Genomic DNA, 17769 nt, shown 5'->3' with positions numbered 1-17769 from the left:
TTCGTTGTGATCGTGATCAGCCATCGCCATCGCAACCGTGGTTGTTGCTGTCGCCATTCCCTATCCCTGATAAAAATAAACGCCCGATATTTAAATATAGAGACAGACCGAGAGAGCAACTCACTGAAAAGTGCAATTTCGACTGATTGCTCGTGCCTACTCGTCTATAATGGATATTCATAGCTGGCTTGTGTAGCTTTCGATACAATGCCTTGGCAAACCAGATCGAAGTTTTCTAACACCTTACGTTACGTCATACGTTCGTCGGTTACTGACTACATCTGCAATTCAATTAGAATAATGAGCACTTTTCTTTATTTACTATTAGTAGCTAAAAGCGGCACTATTTAGAGGTATTTCGAAATATGAGAAAGATGGTGCAAGGACGGCGTGTGTAATAAAAAACGAAGCGCCTCCTCCTCCGCCCCGCCATTCCTCGTCGTTGAAAAATCGTATAAGAAAATATTGTTTGTTCAATTTATTCGATGTTGAGTAAATAATATTTGAGCCACATAGATGCATCCGTATACAACTTAATCGAATCTAGCAGTGCATAAAGCGCTTGATTTCAAAATTGATTTTAAGCCTTATTTGTACTACTTATTTGTAACAAGCAATTCGTAACTTAAATTAACTATAAAGTCGTATTTGTTTAGTTAACAGTAAAATTCGTACATAAATTGGTTGTTTTAAGCATTGGCGATTAGAGACAAATTCTTTTACTTTGAACTTTATGCTAATAAAATTGGATGACATTTATGTAACAAATGATCGGATAGATCTCTAATTAAATGCAAGAATCATTTTATAATTTACAAAGTATAAGAAAATCGAAGAATCTCTTTATCGGGTGCTGGTGAATTGGATAACGTTAAGTGAAAACCTCTTCGCGTCGGGCATTATCATTTTCAACCGCTATTCCCCTAAGATACGATTTAACGGTCTCGAACGTAATTATACTTGTTTTCTTATATTTTTTTTTTCTTCTTTTTTTTCATTCTTTTTTCCATTCTTTTTTTCTTTTAATAAGTGTCGATTTACGGTTTCAACAAGCTCTGGGGCACGCAGTTAATACGACGAAATGCACGACGAAATGCACGACGAGACTACGATGGAATACGAGAATGAGAAAAGGAAAGGGAGAAAGAATGTCGAAGGAATTTGAAATAAAGTTTGATAAATTTTCATAAGCTCTAATAAATTACCAATTCAAATGCTTGAAACAGGGACAAGTGCGGCCTCGCTGGAGATTGTGTTAAAAAAATGCCCGCGAAAAAGATAATTCGTAATTAAACTTTTCCAAAAATCGTCCGACCTCGACACACAAGACTCACTCACCTCTGACAGTGTTATCCTCTCTAAAGTCCAGTCGCACTTTTGCACACGTGCACACTCGCTCCTTCCTACTCTCTGTCTTTGCTAATTTGGCCCCCTGATTTGGTCCGCCGACTATATCATCGCCTCGTTGACGGTGGAGGAAGACGCGCGATGGCCGCTTTCTTACAGCGCGTCTTCGTTGCGGGCCTTGGTGGTACACTAAGTCCGATCTCCGTCCGTTCGTTCACGGACTCTCAGCTCCTTCGTGCTCGTTGCCACTGTCGCTGTCACTGCCACTGTGCTTGCATACGCGTTTGCTCAATGCGATGCGTGTGCCGGTCTGTAGCCGGCCGCGCTCGACTTCGTCGTCTCCCTGAGTCAAGAGGAGGAGCGAGTGGGACGAAGCGGCTTGTAGGACTGAGAGCCGCGCGCTCGGCGACGTCAGAGGCTCGGGAGAACCCACGAACATCGGTCGCCTTATCGTTCTCCCTTCTTCGCTACGACTCCCTCTTCCTTTCTCGTTCGGAGGTCTGGCGCATTTCGATCGCCGCCACCGCCGTTGTAGTTGCCATTGCTACTCGTTCGTTCACCAGCGCCGTCACCAAAGGATGCTTTAACTCTTTCACGGCTTTATTTTATAAACGCGCGGTATATAATATTCACGGCTGAAACAACCCCGCTCGATTTACAATCACGCTTGCCTTAATCTTATTAAACGGCCATCATTGAAGATCATGGATTACTTGCAAGCCCTCCTCGTTATCTATAACCTCAAAAACTCGCTCGGCGTTTGTCGTGCTTTGCACGGGGAGCCGGGACGTTCGAGCCGGTTCAAACGCCTCCAAGAGCTTCGAAACTCGTAATTGCTTTCGATAATATCTTCCGTCACGATAAAAAAATTCATGCCTCTCGTGCTCACTTACGAGCTCTTAATGCATGTAATGAGATTGCATGTCGCAAGGGTGCACCGAGAGGTGAAACTTTCCTACGTTTCCTACGTTTCCTACATGTACAGTTTAATAGAAGCAATGCCGTAGAAAATATGTACCAACCATCCGATACGATTAGCGACACCTCCAATAATAAATTATTTTTACTATTTTCAATTTTTCTTCTTTATAATCCTAATCTATATATCCAGTTTAATGAGTTTGCATATACAAGGTTTATCGTATTAGCAAACGCAGAAGAATATGCCCTATACTATTATTATTATTATTATTATTATTATTATTATTATTATGATTATTATTATGATTATCAACGAATATTGAAAATATAATTATTTTAGGCACGTACAAGCTTATGCGTACGTCACAATATACGTTGCGTTCCTCTGTACTAGTTACCGTAATAACAAACTTGCCTTTTGTTAACATTTACACGCATATCTGTATGCAAACAGTTTTGTAATCGTAATGTATGGAAATATAATTATGAGAGAAACATATCTAAATTCCTTTTTCTAAATGTGCATCATTTATCTAATATGCGAATTAAGTATATGAAAAATAATTCGATATTCAATTAATTTAAAATAGCTTTTGACTATTGTATATAATTAAATATTTATTATATATCGGACAGCATGTATTCTACCTATGAATACTATATAAAAATATTGTGTGGCAGTTAAGATTTTATTAATCAGTGAACATTTTTTCACTGATGCTAAATTATCTTTAATTAAACATTATTGTTAGATTAGATTTTGCTTCATATTATTCAATGATATTTATCTTATTATTCTTATGCAATGCATGTTAATAATTTTATTAACATTGGAACTCTTTAAATTTTCAATATTAAGCTGTAGGTTTTACATTTACATAAGAATAATTAATTTCTCTAAGAGAAATTATGCCTTATTTACAGAAAGTGTAATGGATTTTTTATTTTTTATTTTTATACTTTGACTATCTTACAGTATTATCATCTAATGTTAATTATTGTATATTTAAATTCAGGTAAATTATTAATAAAAAAAAATTTGTATCTTGTATTTATCTTGTATTATATGTTAAGGACTATACTAACACGTTCGTGTATAATTTTAATACTAATTATAATATATATATATATATATATATATATATATATATATAATGATCTTAAAATAAATGGAAATGTATTTAAAACTATTTCATTAAAAAACCAAATTGTTTCAAGATAATCATAAATCGTTTACACTTTGAAACGTTGCGTTAAATTAGCGTCAACGGAATTTTATAACTTAAGATATAACGTAAACATTATAAATAGATAATTCGCACTACAGAATTTTATTTAAATTGACAGTATATGAATATTAAAATAGTTTCTTGTCAAATACACGTAAATTCAAAGGACAGATTATTTCTTTTATGGCTGTTGAAGTTGCATTCTCGGCATTTGCAAGCTTTGACATCTTAGTTGTGCGCTTGTTGTACGCTTAGGCCTTGAGACGTATTTGACAGCGTTCTCTCTACGAAAAATTAGGTGCTCGATAACGGACATGATTACCTAGCTGTTCGACACGGTACATCAATATTCAAAAGAACTCGAACCTAAGGATTAGCGGCTCGTAGAGGCGAGCAAAGAAAGACAAAATTCCGTCAGCTTGCGGGAGGTGCTTATTACGACAGAGTATAGAGTCGGGAGCAGCTAAAAGGATCTGTTGTAAAATATCTGTGCGTCATAGTGAAGGAAGAGCCTCCCCGAGCACCTCGGCGTGTAGAGGCCGCCTTTTTCGTTTTTGAGCCAACGTTAATTCGCTGCCCGCCAGAAGTCGCCAGTATGCAACGGCAATAACGATAAATTATTTGCAGACACGACTCTAGCAATGGGCAGCGCGCGGTCATCTAATGTGCCCTTAGACTTCTTTCTAGAAATCCCAATTTTAAAAGTCCGTTATTGGGGTTTGATAATTTTGTTTTTTTTTTTCTTCACTTTCAACGATATTCGTCTCAATTTTCAATTTTTTGTTTTTATTAGCCATAGCAGTTAAAATAATGGGAAAAATAATAACTCATTTGGATGCTGAGTTACAAGTAACGTTACTTGGACGCTAAATACGGTGATGCTCGATTATCAAAGCCTATTGCTTGTTATGTAAACAGCCATTTATCATTTGTCTTATATATATGTATATTATATTTTCATATTTTATGTCTTCAAATACCATTTCTTTTTATCAAAATGCACGTCACAATATATTAGAAAATTACGTTTTAAAATCAATAGCAAAGCAAAAACAACTTTTTATTAAAAATATTATAAAAATGCTGTATTAAATAATGCTTAACAGAATTAATTCACGGCCTTTTTTTACTTTGAACATTTATTTAATACTTTATAAAAGAAAAAAAATGTTTTTTCTGTATATAATGACAATTTATATTGAAAAGACCAAATGATGGCTTTTCTTATTCAAAATTTTTAATCTTTTTCTTTTATTCAGTGCTAGCAACGGATTTTTTTTTTTTTAATACAAAGCATTTATAAATCTAGTGAAAGTAAAATATTATTTCATTTTTTTCTTCTTTTACAACAATAATTTTTGTATCGGACACTTACGTCAGCAACTTTTCTATCTATCTTACGCGTATGTGAAAGTCAATGTTATTAAACAACGTTCACGATGAATAGAATAAGCCAATTGAAACATTTAATAGATATTTTAACTTTATCTTTAATTATCTATTCAATATTATCTTGCCGATTCATGAAATGTATTATTTATTATTAAATTATTATTTTTATTATTATAACTAATTATTATAAATTATTATTATTAAATTATTATTAAATTATTTATTATTAAATTATTCATTAAATATATTATTCATTAAATTTTATAACAATGAAAATTACGAAGATTAGAGAAAAAGCAATATTATTTTCAGGAACATATCATGAATAAAGAGGCAACCTGTATTGAAAACACTCTTAAAATCGTCTTTGAGTTTTCTATAATTACATTCTAAATTAGCACTAATTGTCACATGTTATAACACTTGCTTTGATCAGTGGCATCGAATTCCGTAGAATGACGACTGGAAAGATTTAGAATATAACGTATCGATATGATTATCAAATTTAGCTGATTTATCATTGTCCATTGGAAGGTATGTAAAAGTCTCTACATTACTTAGCGCTTATATAAAATGTAAATGTAAATTTAGAAAAATGTTCGCATGCCGATTTTTAAATAAATCTTAAAATAGTCAATAAAAAAAATACTAAATTTGTAAATATGAAATTTTTATGTTATAATACTGTTACATTACATAAGAACAGAGAATGACGGAGAGTTTCTTAAAATAAGATCAAGCTAGTTATTTTCGTTAATTATACATCATTCGAAAACATATATATTATTAACAATATTTTCAAATTATTATTAATTGCATTTTTAAAAATCTTTTAACGCTAAAAAATGTTGAAAATAATTATTTATTTTAGTATTATTTGAAAGTTCATAAAATTTACTAAATTAGTATAAAATATAAAAAGATTTACTGCAATGATTGTGGAATTTGGAAAGGAGCATGGAAAGGAACCGATATAATTATTAAATTATTTAATTTTGTAATTTTACAAATAAAAGAATTTTGTACGTACGATTAAATTTAATAATATAACAATACAAGAAATAACCATATTTCTTGTGGTTTTTTTATTTCTTTTTTTTTTAATTTATGATAAATAAATATTTATAGATTTATAATTAATTGTAATCATTTATAAATTATTTATTGTTCATCTATTTCTTTTTTTAAATTTCATTTAAAAAATTAAAAGTAATCAAGAAAATGAAATTTCTTGTTTTTTTGTTCATTAAATTTATTATTCAAAAACAATAAAAACTTTTAATAATGTAGAAAATATCTATTGAATTTGTAATATTTTATTTCTTCATTTCAACGATTGAACAAATCTACTTACTACTTAACATTTTATCTCGCGTATAATTTTTTCTATCTTTATAAAGAATTTACATTGCAATAATGTCTCGATCAAAGTTCACGCAAGTGAAGATTTTTCCGCTTGATAATTTATCAATGCAGTATTGTTTTTAGAACAGTTAAGATTTAACAGAGTTTAGAATTTTAAAATTTTCAAAATTAGACACATTGTTAAACTTCTAATTTTCTCAAATATAATATAAACGATACGTTGGTAGATGCTTGCGATAATTTTAATTTGAGACAATGAATAATTACTAAAATATTTGGAAAAGATAAATCATTTTTGCGTAAATAATTCATACAAAATACAAAGTGTTTTCTACTTTTAAGGAAAAGATTAAAAATATTTTTCCTGAACAATAATTATTTTTAATTTTTCAAATTATTATTTCCACAAAAATGTTAAAATAATTTACATAAATTAATTAGATATTTTCACCGATTTTTCCCTTAACAAATTTATTCAATCAATTTTAGATTTAATTCATAAAGACATATTTGCAGTGCCATTTTTAAGAATATATTTTTGTATATACTTTGAATATACGTTTAAACTTTTCAATTATTTAATTTAATATAGCAATAAGTGATATGATTAAATTCATGTTAAACAATTATAGTAAACAAGATGAAATTTAATATTTTTATGTAAAAAAAAGAAGATTTTGTCCATGCTAAATTCTAATTAAATACAAATCGAGTAATATGAATTCAAATTTTGTGTTTCTAATCTGTGTTTTCCTTAATAAGGATATATATATTAATTGAGGATTAATAATTTTAAGTATACGCTTAAAAATATTTTATGCTACTTCTATTTATGTTTTTACACAACCCTTTAATAATATTTTTATTAAAACTATTTTTCATATTTTGGTCACACGTTAGAAGTTATAAAGTCAAGACAATTTTTAATCAATAATCAGTCTAAATATCAAATATATCTAAAATTTTGGACGCTTTCAAATTTCGGATGAGATAATTGAAATGACACGAGGGTTATAAAGCATATATACATCTTGTCGATCTCTTTAACATTAAACTTGTTATTTTCTTTTTTTATCATTTAATAATAAGTACTTGTGTTATTTTACTAAGTGAATATCTCTTATTTTAGTAAGTGTATAGCTTTTATATTACAAAGAATTTATCTTATATTTCTAAGTGAATACTAAAATGCACGACGCAATCGGTTTAAGATTTAAATCATATAAAAAATTAAATCAACCTAAATTGGCATTAATTAATTGGTATATAAATTTCAATATACAATGAAACTCAAAATAAATGTTCTACTGTGTCCTGTATTTTACATGTAACATTTAAAAATGCTTACAATATGAACCAATATAATAAGGTTCATCGAATTTAAAAGACTTTTTACAAATTAAATATAAAACAGAATATATACAAAACAACAAATTAAATTAAGTAATATCCAGTTTGGCTATAATTATAATAACTAAAAAAAAAATGGACTATCTATAGATAAATAATAACTACATTTTATGTCTAAGCTACAGTCTATTTTGTAATCACATTATATTTATATAATAATTTTTGTTTTAATATTTATACAATAGTATATAAATAATAAAGTAGAAGTTTTTATCTCCATAGTAGAAATATAATTACGTTACATATTCGATTCAAGAATTATTATTCATTATGAATGTTCTTTAAATATTTTATTGACTTTTTAAGAATTTTATACGGGTCATAAAATGATTGATTGGTATACTTTTTAGTCATAGAGAAATATTTTATAATCATTTGGCTCATCTTACTCATATTACATTAATTATATTTATATACATTTATTTATCTAAAATATTATAATTGTGAATTAATGAAATTTAATTGCAAATATAAAATATTTTTATTCATAAAATCTTTTTATTCATAATAATTAAGTATATTGAATATATTAATGCATAATGCTATATTATAATAAAATGATTGTAACAAAATATCTATAAAAGTAGAAAAAATACGTTTGCATTATAAATGTGATAGAATAGTAATTAAAATCAATTTTAATATAAAACATAATATTATTAATGCCTTCAGAGTTTGAAATAAATTATTCAATATTAGTATTTCGGGTATATAAAGTTTTACTCAAATCGTTCTTTCAACGAGCAAAATTAATTTTTCTTTTAATTAACAAGAAATCAATTAATACATAATTATTTTGTAAATACATTACTTCATATTAAAAGAAATTCCTTAAAATGTATTAAATATACAATTGCTTTTAATACATCACTTCATATTAAATGCTGAAGGTTCTTCTTACTGATATATTTACGACAGAGTATCGCACGAGCTCGTCTTTCATAACTAACTCACACATTATGTTTCTATGTTTCTCTAAAATTTTATAGACAATGTAATAGTAAAGACTCGAATAAAGAATATAATCAAACATACTTTGTCATAATTGTAATAGATCATAAATATTAAATTTACTTTAAAAGTAAAAGGAAGCAATACAAGTCTTATATGATCATATTTAAAATATTAATTTTCCTTTACTTTTTTTCGCAAATAATACATTATTAATAGATAAAATAAGTTAACCGTATTAATATAAAAAACAGAAAATTTAAAATTAGTACTAAAAGTTGAAAGATAAGTTTAACCTTTTACTTAATAATTAATAATAATGCCCTTACATATTTATAATGAACTACTAATATTTGGACTATTATTTCTTTTATATAGGCTTTATATTTATGTATGTTAGATACGAATAATTTTGTTGTCTAAATATTATCAATATTAATATGATTTGTAGTCTTAGTGTTTCCAACTTTTAGTATTATTAACAAGTTTGTTGTTTAAATAATATCCGATCCTTTAATAATAATTAATATGCTAAACAATTAATAAAAGAGTATTAACAATTTCTAATAAAATGATTATATAATAAACATTGAAATTTTAGTTTCTTACATAAGTTTTAGATATAATTGAGAATAAACAATAATTATTTGATATTACAAATAATATTGTTTTACCTGTAAATACATTTACGTATTTTAGTTTATTACAATATATGCAGATAGAAAGTGTATTTTATATTAATAATTTTGATTATTATTTGACATTTTTCATTATGATCGAAGTATTCCAATAAAAAATAAAATAATATCTTATTTTCAGTGATTCTATTTGCGAGTAATTTTATTGGATTGCGCGCTATGTCAATCTCGTTATATCAATAATTACCCACAGCTTCATGACCATTAATAAATTTAGATCCCTATAATTTTCATTTGTTCTAATAACCATGTGTTGTGATAATTGTTTCAAGTGGCTAGCAATTAATAATTTAAACTGGTGGCTCGTCTGCAATAGCTAAAAAAATTTAGTTCTCGAGAGATTTCTTTTAAATTCGTGGGAACGATATTCCATCGCTTACAAAGCAGCAATGACATTTACTTTGAAGACCTCCTAACTTCACGCACAATCTTGACATATATATTACATTATTTTATTAATATACAGATCGAATGTGCTATTACTACTATTACCATTACGCCTTTTCCTAGTACTCCTATCTTGTAAATTACTCTTTCTTCTAAATTTTTAGTTTTAATGCTTTTAAGTAAACAGATTGGATATAGTTTGAATACGACATTATGTTTAAATCATAAATAATATTAAAAAATTATTAAGATTCTTGTCTATAATTATAAAAATATATAAAACAGTATTGTCAATATGATATATTTCTAATGTAATAAGTAATATTCGATAATATTAAATAGTAAAATTATGTAAGCACATTTATATGATGATTAACAAATATACATATACATTTTATTTTTTTCAAACTGATCTAATTAGTTGCACATAAAAATTTATACATAATTTTATTATCCTTTATATTTATTAATTTATGAATACATACATGCAATTTCTTATGAATTTCTATATGGTCTTGTATATATTTTCTATCAAGTGATCAATCAATTGTTATTCATTATGTATTTCATGCTTACAAAAGAATTATAAAATTAGATCAAATTTCTTCAATTGAACTTCTATTAGGATAATATATATATCTTTATTTACCGTAAGTCATATTTTAAATATACTTTTAAAATATTTTTGTTCACTCAGATTATTGAAAATGAATTTTCATATTGTTATAATAAAATACAAAACGATAATGAAATAAATAATTTCTGAAAACGTAAATTTAAAATTTTTGTACAAAATAATCATCTTATTTAAATATATTTTTAAAATAAATTAACAATTATTTGTTTCAAAATATTTTAAATTTAAAGTTTTGTTGAAGCTTCAAATAAATTGTAATACTGATCGTGATAATTTCAACTGCTACTAAAATAAATAAATTTTGTTATCACTTTGAAATGAACCAGAAAGTGATTTGATTAAAATTATACTCTAATAATACATTATTATATTATATATTATTACAGTATTTAATTGACACTTAATAAATAAATTAAATAACAAGTAAATATAATAATTAATATTATTTTTTATGCGCTATAATGTATTTATATACGTATTATATTAAATGAATTTTTTTAATGAAGTTAAAACTATCTTATAAGTTTCTATTTCATACGTATATGAGTTTATTAAATATTTTAAGATATATCAAACAAAATTTTATCAAAGATTTTAATATTTTATATTTAAAAGTATACTTGTAATTTTAATTTGATTTGAAAAACTGTAATCTGAATATCTTTGATTAATATATTAATTAATTAATGTGTACTAATATGATTTCGTTTTTAAAAAACTAAACAATTTTATTACTTATTGCTATATTTTTAAACTATTCTATAAATATTAGGTATTAATCAAAATCAAAATTTTTTTGAAAAAAATACTATTATTGTTATCGGATCATTTAAAATTAATAGAATTAGAAAGTATCGTTAAAATAATGAGTTAGCTCAATTGTTTCTATATAAATATTTCATTATTTAGATTTCATTGAATTTTTTTCTGTAACCGATTAAGTTACTAAATTTATATTTAATTTATTAAATTCTCTGATACATTATGACTTATATTTTACAATTCAGTAATAATTGTATTAATGCATGTATTTTATATCAATTTATTAATATATTTTATATTAAGAAATTGCAATTTAGTAGTGAATTGTTATATTTGTTTAGCCCTGCTTATAACTTTTTGCGTTTGTATGTATTATATATTATTATACTTGGGTAGAGATAGCTTAAAAATACAAAAAATACATCTGGTCAGGTTGTGCGAAATAAAATTTATATATATTAATTTTTTTTACCGCTTATTATAAACTCACAATAATAAAGATAATTAATTATTCATTAATAAGGATGTTTATAACATCGATTGTTTGGCTGATGAAATCGAAGTAATTTTTTGAAGAGCTTAATTTATCCATATTTATTAAAAAGATATACACATTGTTTTTAAATAAACGAATTTTTTAATATATTTATTTAGTAATAAGTATATATATATATATATATATATATATATATATAAAATCAGAATTGTTTTCTCAGAAAACGGAAAGCATTTTCAACGATTCGAACAATATTCGACGGGGACAGGCGTAAGCCATTATTTAACGATTTTAATGATACGCCGTAGATAATAAATAAGCTCGATGTTGTTACTTAAATACTCAACAGAAACGAACATAGCCTCAAGTTTCTATAATTGAAAGAGCTTTTTGTTATTTTTTCTTCTTGCTCTTGGTGGCGACCTTCTTTTCGTTTGTATCCTCCTCGGTCTGCATCTCACGGGTTTCCAAGCGCAGCGGAGGTCGTCGTTCTGGGCCTTTGGGCGTCCTCATTTCTAGCTGTATGTCAGACTTTTCGCCAGCTCCAACAATGCCCTTCTTACCAATCCTCAAGATGAAGATGTCATGGTCGGGATCACGTAGATCCTCCGCGGTTGCGGCCTCTTTTTCTGTCGCCACGGTCACGCAGGCCTGTCGTCCGTTATCATTCGAATCATTGCTGGCGTCCGTTAGTCCTGAAACCTAGTGCATCTTTTATAATCACAAGAAAAGACTGATTTTCTTGTTGCAAAATTATTAAATTTTTATTTTCCAGATCAAGGAATCTTTTTTTACTACGTGCTTGGTCATGTCTAACAGCATTTTATAAAAATCTTGTATGACAAGAAATGTTTTCTCTCGATATCTGCTATCGATATTATTACGAACACTATTCATTAACATATATATCAAATAAATTATAAAAGAAACAAACTAGAAAGATTAAAGTCTAACTTTTATTTTGATATTTTATATGCAATTGATTCATACTAAAAAAAAAAAAAAAAAAAATTCAAACCAATTATTATTTATCAAAGGCATTATATGGATTCTTATATACTATTGTGCTGCGAGTGTGATCTATTGCTAAACAGTGATCTTTCCTTATTGTAGAATGGTCCTAGTAATACAAATTAACGCTGCAAAATAATTGTCAAACCGTATTAATGTGTAAATATATTGAATGTGCATCGATGCAAATCGAATCTATTACAAGTAAAAAAATATTGCATAAAATACTTTAACGTTTCAAGGTTTTCTTGGTTAAAGAAAAGTTAAAATGAGAGCGACCTCTTGCTCGCTGATCTATTTTGCTGTCGATTTGTACTCGTATAATTTATGCATAATTTACACAATACAATTATTATCTAGAATAGGACATGCAAGCAAAGACCTTGAGGACAACAGCCTTGCCGCAGGGTTCCTTAGGACCACGACTCGTCTGAATGGGCTTACAGTTGTTGTTAGTCTCTTCTTGGCCTGTCGATTTTTCACATTTATTAATCTCTCTAGCGGGACTGGCGGATATTCTTGCTCCTGAGCCAATGCGACATGGTGAACACGGGAGTTTTGGCGGCTTGCACACTATGCAATCTTTCTTCTCCTTTGCGGCGGTACCACTCTCCTCCAGAACGTCAAGGTCGCAACTCGTATGGTCGAGAACGCGGCATTTGTAGTTTAGCGGTGTGGTGCACTGGTTTTGATCATTGGCCTTGACAATGAAACTTGATGTTGAAGTTGAGTTGATATCCGGAGACTGGAGCTCTGTAACTATCGTCTGACCGCAACCAGAGATACGGCTCAGAATGCATATACTACCCGAGATTGTGTTTCCGAATGCTAAGGGCAGCTCGCCCTGGAATGTTTTTGAGGGATTCTAGAATAACACCAGAATAAAATAAAATAATATGATATAAATTCGAATATCTGTGTATTAAAATTTCCCTTTTATTGCTTCTAACAATCGTGACACCATCTCCATTAATTTGAATTACAATAAAATTTGCCGAACATTATTTACATGTAGAGCTTGTAAATAAGGAATAAAATAAGGAAAATTTCATTGGTATAGTTAAAAATATGAAAACTCAAGTTTATAGTTGAAAAATAACAAGCGAGTGACTTAAATTTATGCCATATAATATTCTACTATCATTTTAAAATTATAAATTAAAAAAAGTGTACAAATGTTCGTCAAAATATTATACAGCAGAAAAAGTTTTTTCGTGTAATATGTTTCGTGCACTCAAATTATAAAATATATAATAAAAGTTTAACTTATCTTTTCAAACTACTTGGACTGTGTTCAATTTGCTATACTTTCTTTTAAAATTTTAACTTAACTATTCGATACATCACTGCACCCATAAATTTATTATTGCGAATAATGTTTTTATAATTAATAGTAAGGAATGTTACTAACGGATAGATTAGCTCCGGCGTAGCGCGAACTGTCGATTATTTCTTTGCGCAGTGCTGCGAAATGAATACTCATATCGATCTCTGTATATCCTACAAGGACATCTGGTTTTATGTCTTGGGGCATTTTTTTGAAGACGTTCAAAACAATTCTGAATTCTTTGCACATATCCACGACAGAATCCTGATCAAGAGCAAAAAGAACCGATCGGCCGGAGTAAAAAGGTTCGATATTGGCGGCAGTTCCTGGTTGAGGCTCAAACATAGGATCCACCGGCGTTAGTTGAAGACTATCGTCCTGTTTAGATAAAAACATTTCGTATTGTGCTTGCTTTATTTGAAATAATATGTTTATTAATTCATTCCATGTAAGATGTAATGCATTACCATACGTTACATTTCTCAATATAATAAACACGTTTTCACGTAGATATTATTAGTACGACAATTAAATAATTTTTTATCGACATTTTTATATGTTTTTATGATAATAATATAAATAGCCACTTTCAATGATGTTTCATATAAATAATATTTTAATATGTTGTTTATGTTATATGTACTCGATTAGAATCGTATTTGAAAAGTAAATTTTGAAGATTTAATACATTTTTATATTGAATTGTATATCGTATTTCTCTGTTATTTCGTTAAATAACAACTATATAAGATAATTTTATGCCTATAATAAATATATTTCTAACCCAGTCGAAATCGAGAAATTTAAATGCGACGGTTGTTGGTACAAAAAACATTTCGTTAAGTTTAGCTAATCGCTGACTTCTTATTTGACAAACGTATAATTCTAAAAGAAAGAAACATTGCTCCTTGCAGGTTTCCTCGCAGCGAGCCGGATCACACTTAGCCATTTTTCAATTACAGCTTTTTTCACAAATTTTTATTCAAGCAATATTTTTTCCTTATTTTTTATAGTATTTTTTGGGTAAAAAGCGTTGCATAATTTTTTTTTTACTAAACTTATTTTATTTATACAAATGCATTATTAAAAAGACTAGAATTTTGACATTATTAGCCTTATAACCTTATAATTCACGTGATTTTGAATTATAGAATAAATGAAAACGGTGAATAAATGACGTTCGAATGAATTCGGCATCAATGAAACTTGACATTTTCAAACCTTATTTGTAATTAGATTTCAAAATTTTAATAATGTTATTATAAAGTCCACATATATATATTTTCATATATTTGTAACCAATTGTATAATTGGCGCCTCTTAAAATGTCTCGAAATATTAAACAAGAACTTTTTTTATTGGAATTTTTGGTAGATAAGGTTAATATACCATCTGTGAAAGCCATGGAGGAGGATATTATGTTGGTGAAAACGTGTATCGAATTTAAGGTTGATTATATTCCAATTTGATTTAAAAATGTTTTTCAAAAATATGAATATATTTGCTGAGGTATATGTCAACTGTAACATTTATTAAAATTAAAATTCATTTTTTTATACAAAAAATTTAACTTTTAACTATCTATATATGCGGCAAATATTTTATATGAATAAAAGTAATACAACCACATAATTTTATACAGTAAACGTTTTTGTTTTTTTATCTAGAAAACAAACAAAGAGGGTGAAAGATTGTTAATGGTAAAGATTGTTGAAAAATTGTTATTAAGTAGTAATACATTAAATATGAATGTTACATTTCCTACGTATTACGGATTTAATATTTTTCTTTTATTTGACCAATCACTTCACATGACAATAATATAAAACTCACACAAACATAAACTTATGCATATAATACAATGAATAATACTTTTTATTTATGCGTTCCTTGATTTGAAAACTTAATTCTACTTCACATAAATAATATAAATAATATAATAAAAATAATATTTGTGATTTAATTTTTTTAAGTTAGATAATCGATCAATAACTTAATAAACTACAAGGAACTTGTAATCGCATCTAAATATCCAATCTGGATTACAGATTCTAAATTTACCGCCAATCGATATATGCCAGGATGCAACAGATACTTATTGCAGCTGCCTCGGGGACGACGGGCAGGTTTTCCGGAAGGGAAAATCTTGTTTATTTGCCTTACCGTGCAATATTCTGAAGAAACCCATCAAATCATTCCCGGTTGTCATGTCGGTCTATAAGAAACTACCCCCAAGAGTCCTGCCGGACGTCATGACTATCGGCACCAACCAAATCGAACTCCGTGACATAATGAATTGCCTCCTTGAAGAATCCTCCTCCAAGGTAGAGAATCCCTGCAGAACACTGAAGAACAACTTTAGGATCAAGACGGCAACCGGGCAGTGCGTCGGCGAGGTTGGCCTCTACCTACGCTTCACACAACTGGGCCGCAAAGTCGTCACGCAGTTCCAAAATCCTCACAACAAAAAGCTTTATCTTTTCTCAGGGGCGAATAACAGCCCAATTTTCCAATGCAGGAAAGTCCCATCCGAACTTTTGCAGAGTGACGTATTAGAGCACTGTATCTGCGAAAAACCTAAGTGTGGACCAAAAACTCCGGCAGTTCGAAATTGTTGTACAGATGGCCCGACCCTCGATGTTAAGTCTCATAATTGCCCTTCTGGCGAAACTAAGAAAAAGAAGTCAAACAAGTCAAGGCCATGCTGCTCAGGACCCAGCAAAGAACCTTCTAGTGAGATATTAATTTTACATATAGTTTTCTTATTTCATGTTTTTTTTTATTTTGCTTCTACTCAAGCAATTACAAATGTATAAGCCAATCCATCGAATGATTTTTTAAATATTTTAATTGCGTCACTTAATTGAAACTATGATAAAACTTTAAAATTTACTTTTTCAATATTGTGCCTCATATAGAAATTAATGAATCGACGTCTTGTCAAGATGATTCAGAAGAAAAAACCAGAAAATGCGGATGCAAAGTTAAAGACGATAAGTTTTCATGCAAAAAATAATTCAAAGTTGTAAGAAAGTATTCATGATATATGTACGTAATAATAAAATATTAACAGAATTTAATTAATTTGATTTAGATTAAAGCGATTTCATTATAATATTCACAATTATCCATAATTAAAAAAATACCAACCACCATTTTCATAAAATTAAACTTTGTATAATGATAAACATTTTATAGCATGAAATAATTAAATGACCTATTAATTTAACTAAAATTAAGTATTAAAAAAGATTATACTCACAATGATTTCAATTAAATATTAAATAATTATAGCGTAAAATATTTAAATGACTTTATTGTTTTCTTTAATCAAATGATGAAGATTAGAAAATTTGATAATAACATTTTTTTGTTTTATCATGTTATGACATGTTTTCTAACCTATTTCAGTTACTTAAATCAAAATATTTTCGGTGATGTGTAAACAAAAATTTCAACGTCCCAGTGAACAAAAAGCAAAAAATTTTAAAAAAATATCAGAAAAAAAGAAGGAAAACATTCAAGATAAAAATGAAAACATTCAAGATAAAAATGAAAAAATTCAAGATAAAAATGAAAACATTGAAGATAAAAATGATAACGATGAGAAAGAAGAAATAGATAAGTTTGAAACATTAAGAAAACAAAGAGAACACTGCCAGCAAGTCTGGGAGAAATCATGGGAAAAGAAACTCAAAGATGAGGAACGCATGGAGGACTACAAAGCATGTTGTGCACCAAACGAATTTTTTAAGAAACCAAAAATGCAATCTAATATTTGGGTTAAAGTAAAACACGAGAAAAATATCCAACACGTTTACATGGCTTTTATGTAA

The 17769-nt window shown here is 28.0% G+C and overlaps 2 protein-coding genes across 2 annotated transcripts; one reads left to right on the top strand and one right to left on the bottom strand.

Moving 5' to 3' along the window:
- Window positions 1-11857: 11857 nt before the first annotated feature.
- Window positions 11858-14936, bottom strand: LOC105365021 (uncharacterized). Its single transcript, XM_011503076.1, has 4 exons — window positions 14718-14936; window positions 14018-14311; window positions 12989-13471; window positions 11858-12297 (listed from the first exon to the last, which is right to left on the bottom strand). The coding sequence occupies exons 1-4, from the start codon at window positions 14880-14882 to the stop codon at window positions 11989-11991; spliced, it is 1251 nt and encodes a 416-aa protein (XP_011501378.1). The 5' UTR covers window positions 14883-14936; the 3' UTR covers window positions 11858-11988.
- A 243-nt stretch (window positions 14937-15179) lies between these two features.
- Window positions 15180-17769, top strand: LOC105365126 (uncharacterized). Its single transcript, XM_011503221.1, has 3 exons — window positions 15180-15381; window positions 15982-16666; window positions 17504-17769. Exons 1-3 carry the CDS (start codon window positions 15259-15261, stop codon window positions 17767-17769), a joined length of 1074 nt encoding a protein of 357 aa, XP_011501523.1. The 5' UTR covers window positions 15180-15258.

Source organism: Ceratosolen solmsi, unplaced genomic scaffold (assembly GCF_000503995.2).
Source record: "Ceratosolen solmsi marchali unplaced genomic scaffold, CerSol_1.0 scaffold45, whole genome shotgun sequence".
In the NCBI taxonomy this organism is placed as follows: Eukaryota; Metazoa; Arthropoda; class Insecta; order Hymenoptera; family Agaonidae; genus Ceratosolen; species Ceratosolen solmsi.
This window is presented reverse-complemented; position numbering and strand designations above follow the sequence as displayed.

What these genes read in the sequence shown, in the direction of transcription:
- LOC105365126 (XM_011503221.1), top strand. Translation starts at nt 15,259, where the DNA reads ATGTCTCGAAATATTAAACAAGAACTTTTTTTATTGGAATTTTTGGTA. An exon ending in AAACGTGTATCGAATTTAAG is followed by an intron (nt 15,382 to 15,981) that starts GTTGATTATATT and finishes TCTGGATTACAG; the next exon opens with ATTCTAAATTTACCGCCAAT. An exon ending in ACCCAGCAAAGAACCTTCTA is followed by an intron (nt 16,667 to 17,503) that starts GTGAGATATTAA and finishes AAATTCAAGATA; the next exon opens with AAAATGAAAACATTGAAGAT.
- LOC105365021 (XM_011503076.1), bottom strand. Translation starts at nt 14,882, where the DNA reads ATGGCTAAGTGTGATCCGGCTCGCTGCGAGGAAACCTGCAAGGAGCAA. An exon ending in AATTTCTCGATTTCGACTGG is followed by an intron (nt 14,312 to 14,717) that starts GTTAGAAATATA and finishes TTATCTAAACAG; the next exon opens with GACGATAGTCTTCAACTAAC. An exon ending in GCAAGGCTGTTGTCCTCAAG is followed by an intron (nt 12,298 to 12,988) that starts GTCTTTGCTTGC and finishes AAGATGCACTAG; the next exon opens with GTTTCAGGACTAACGGACGC.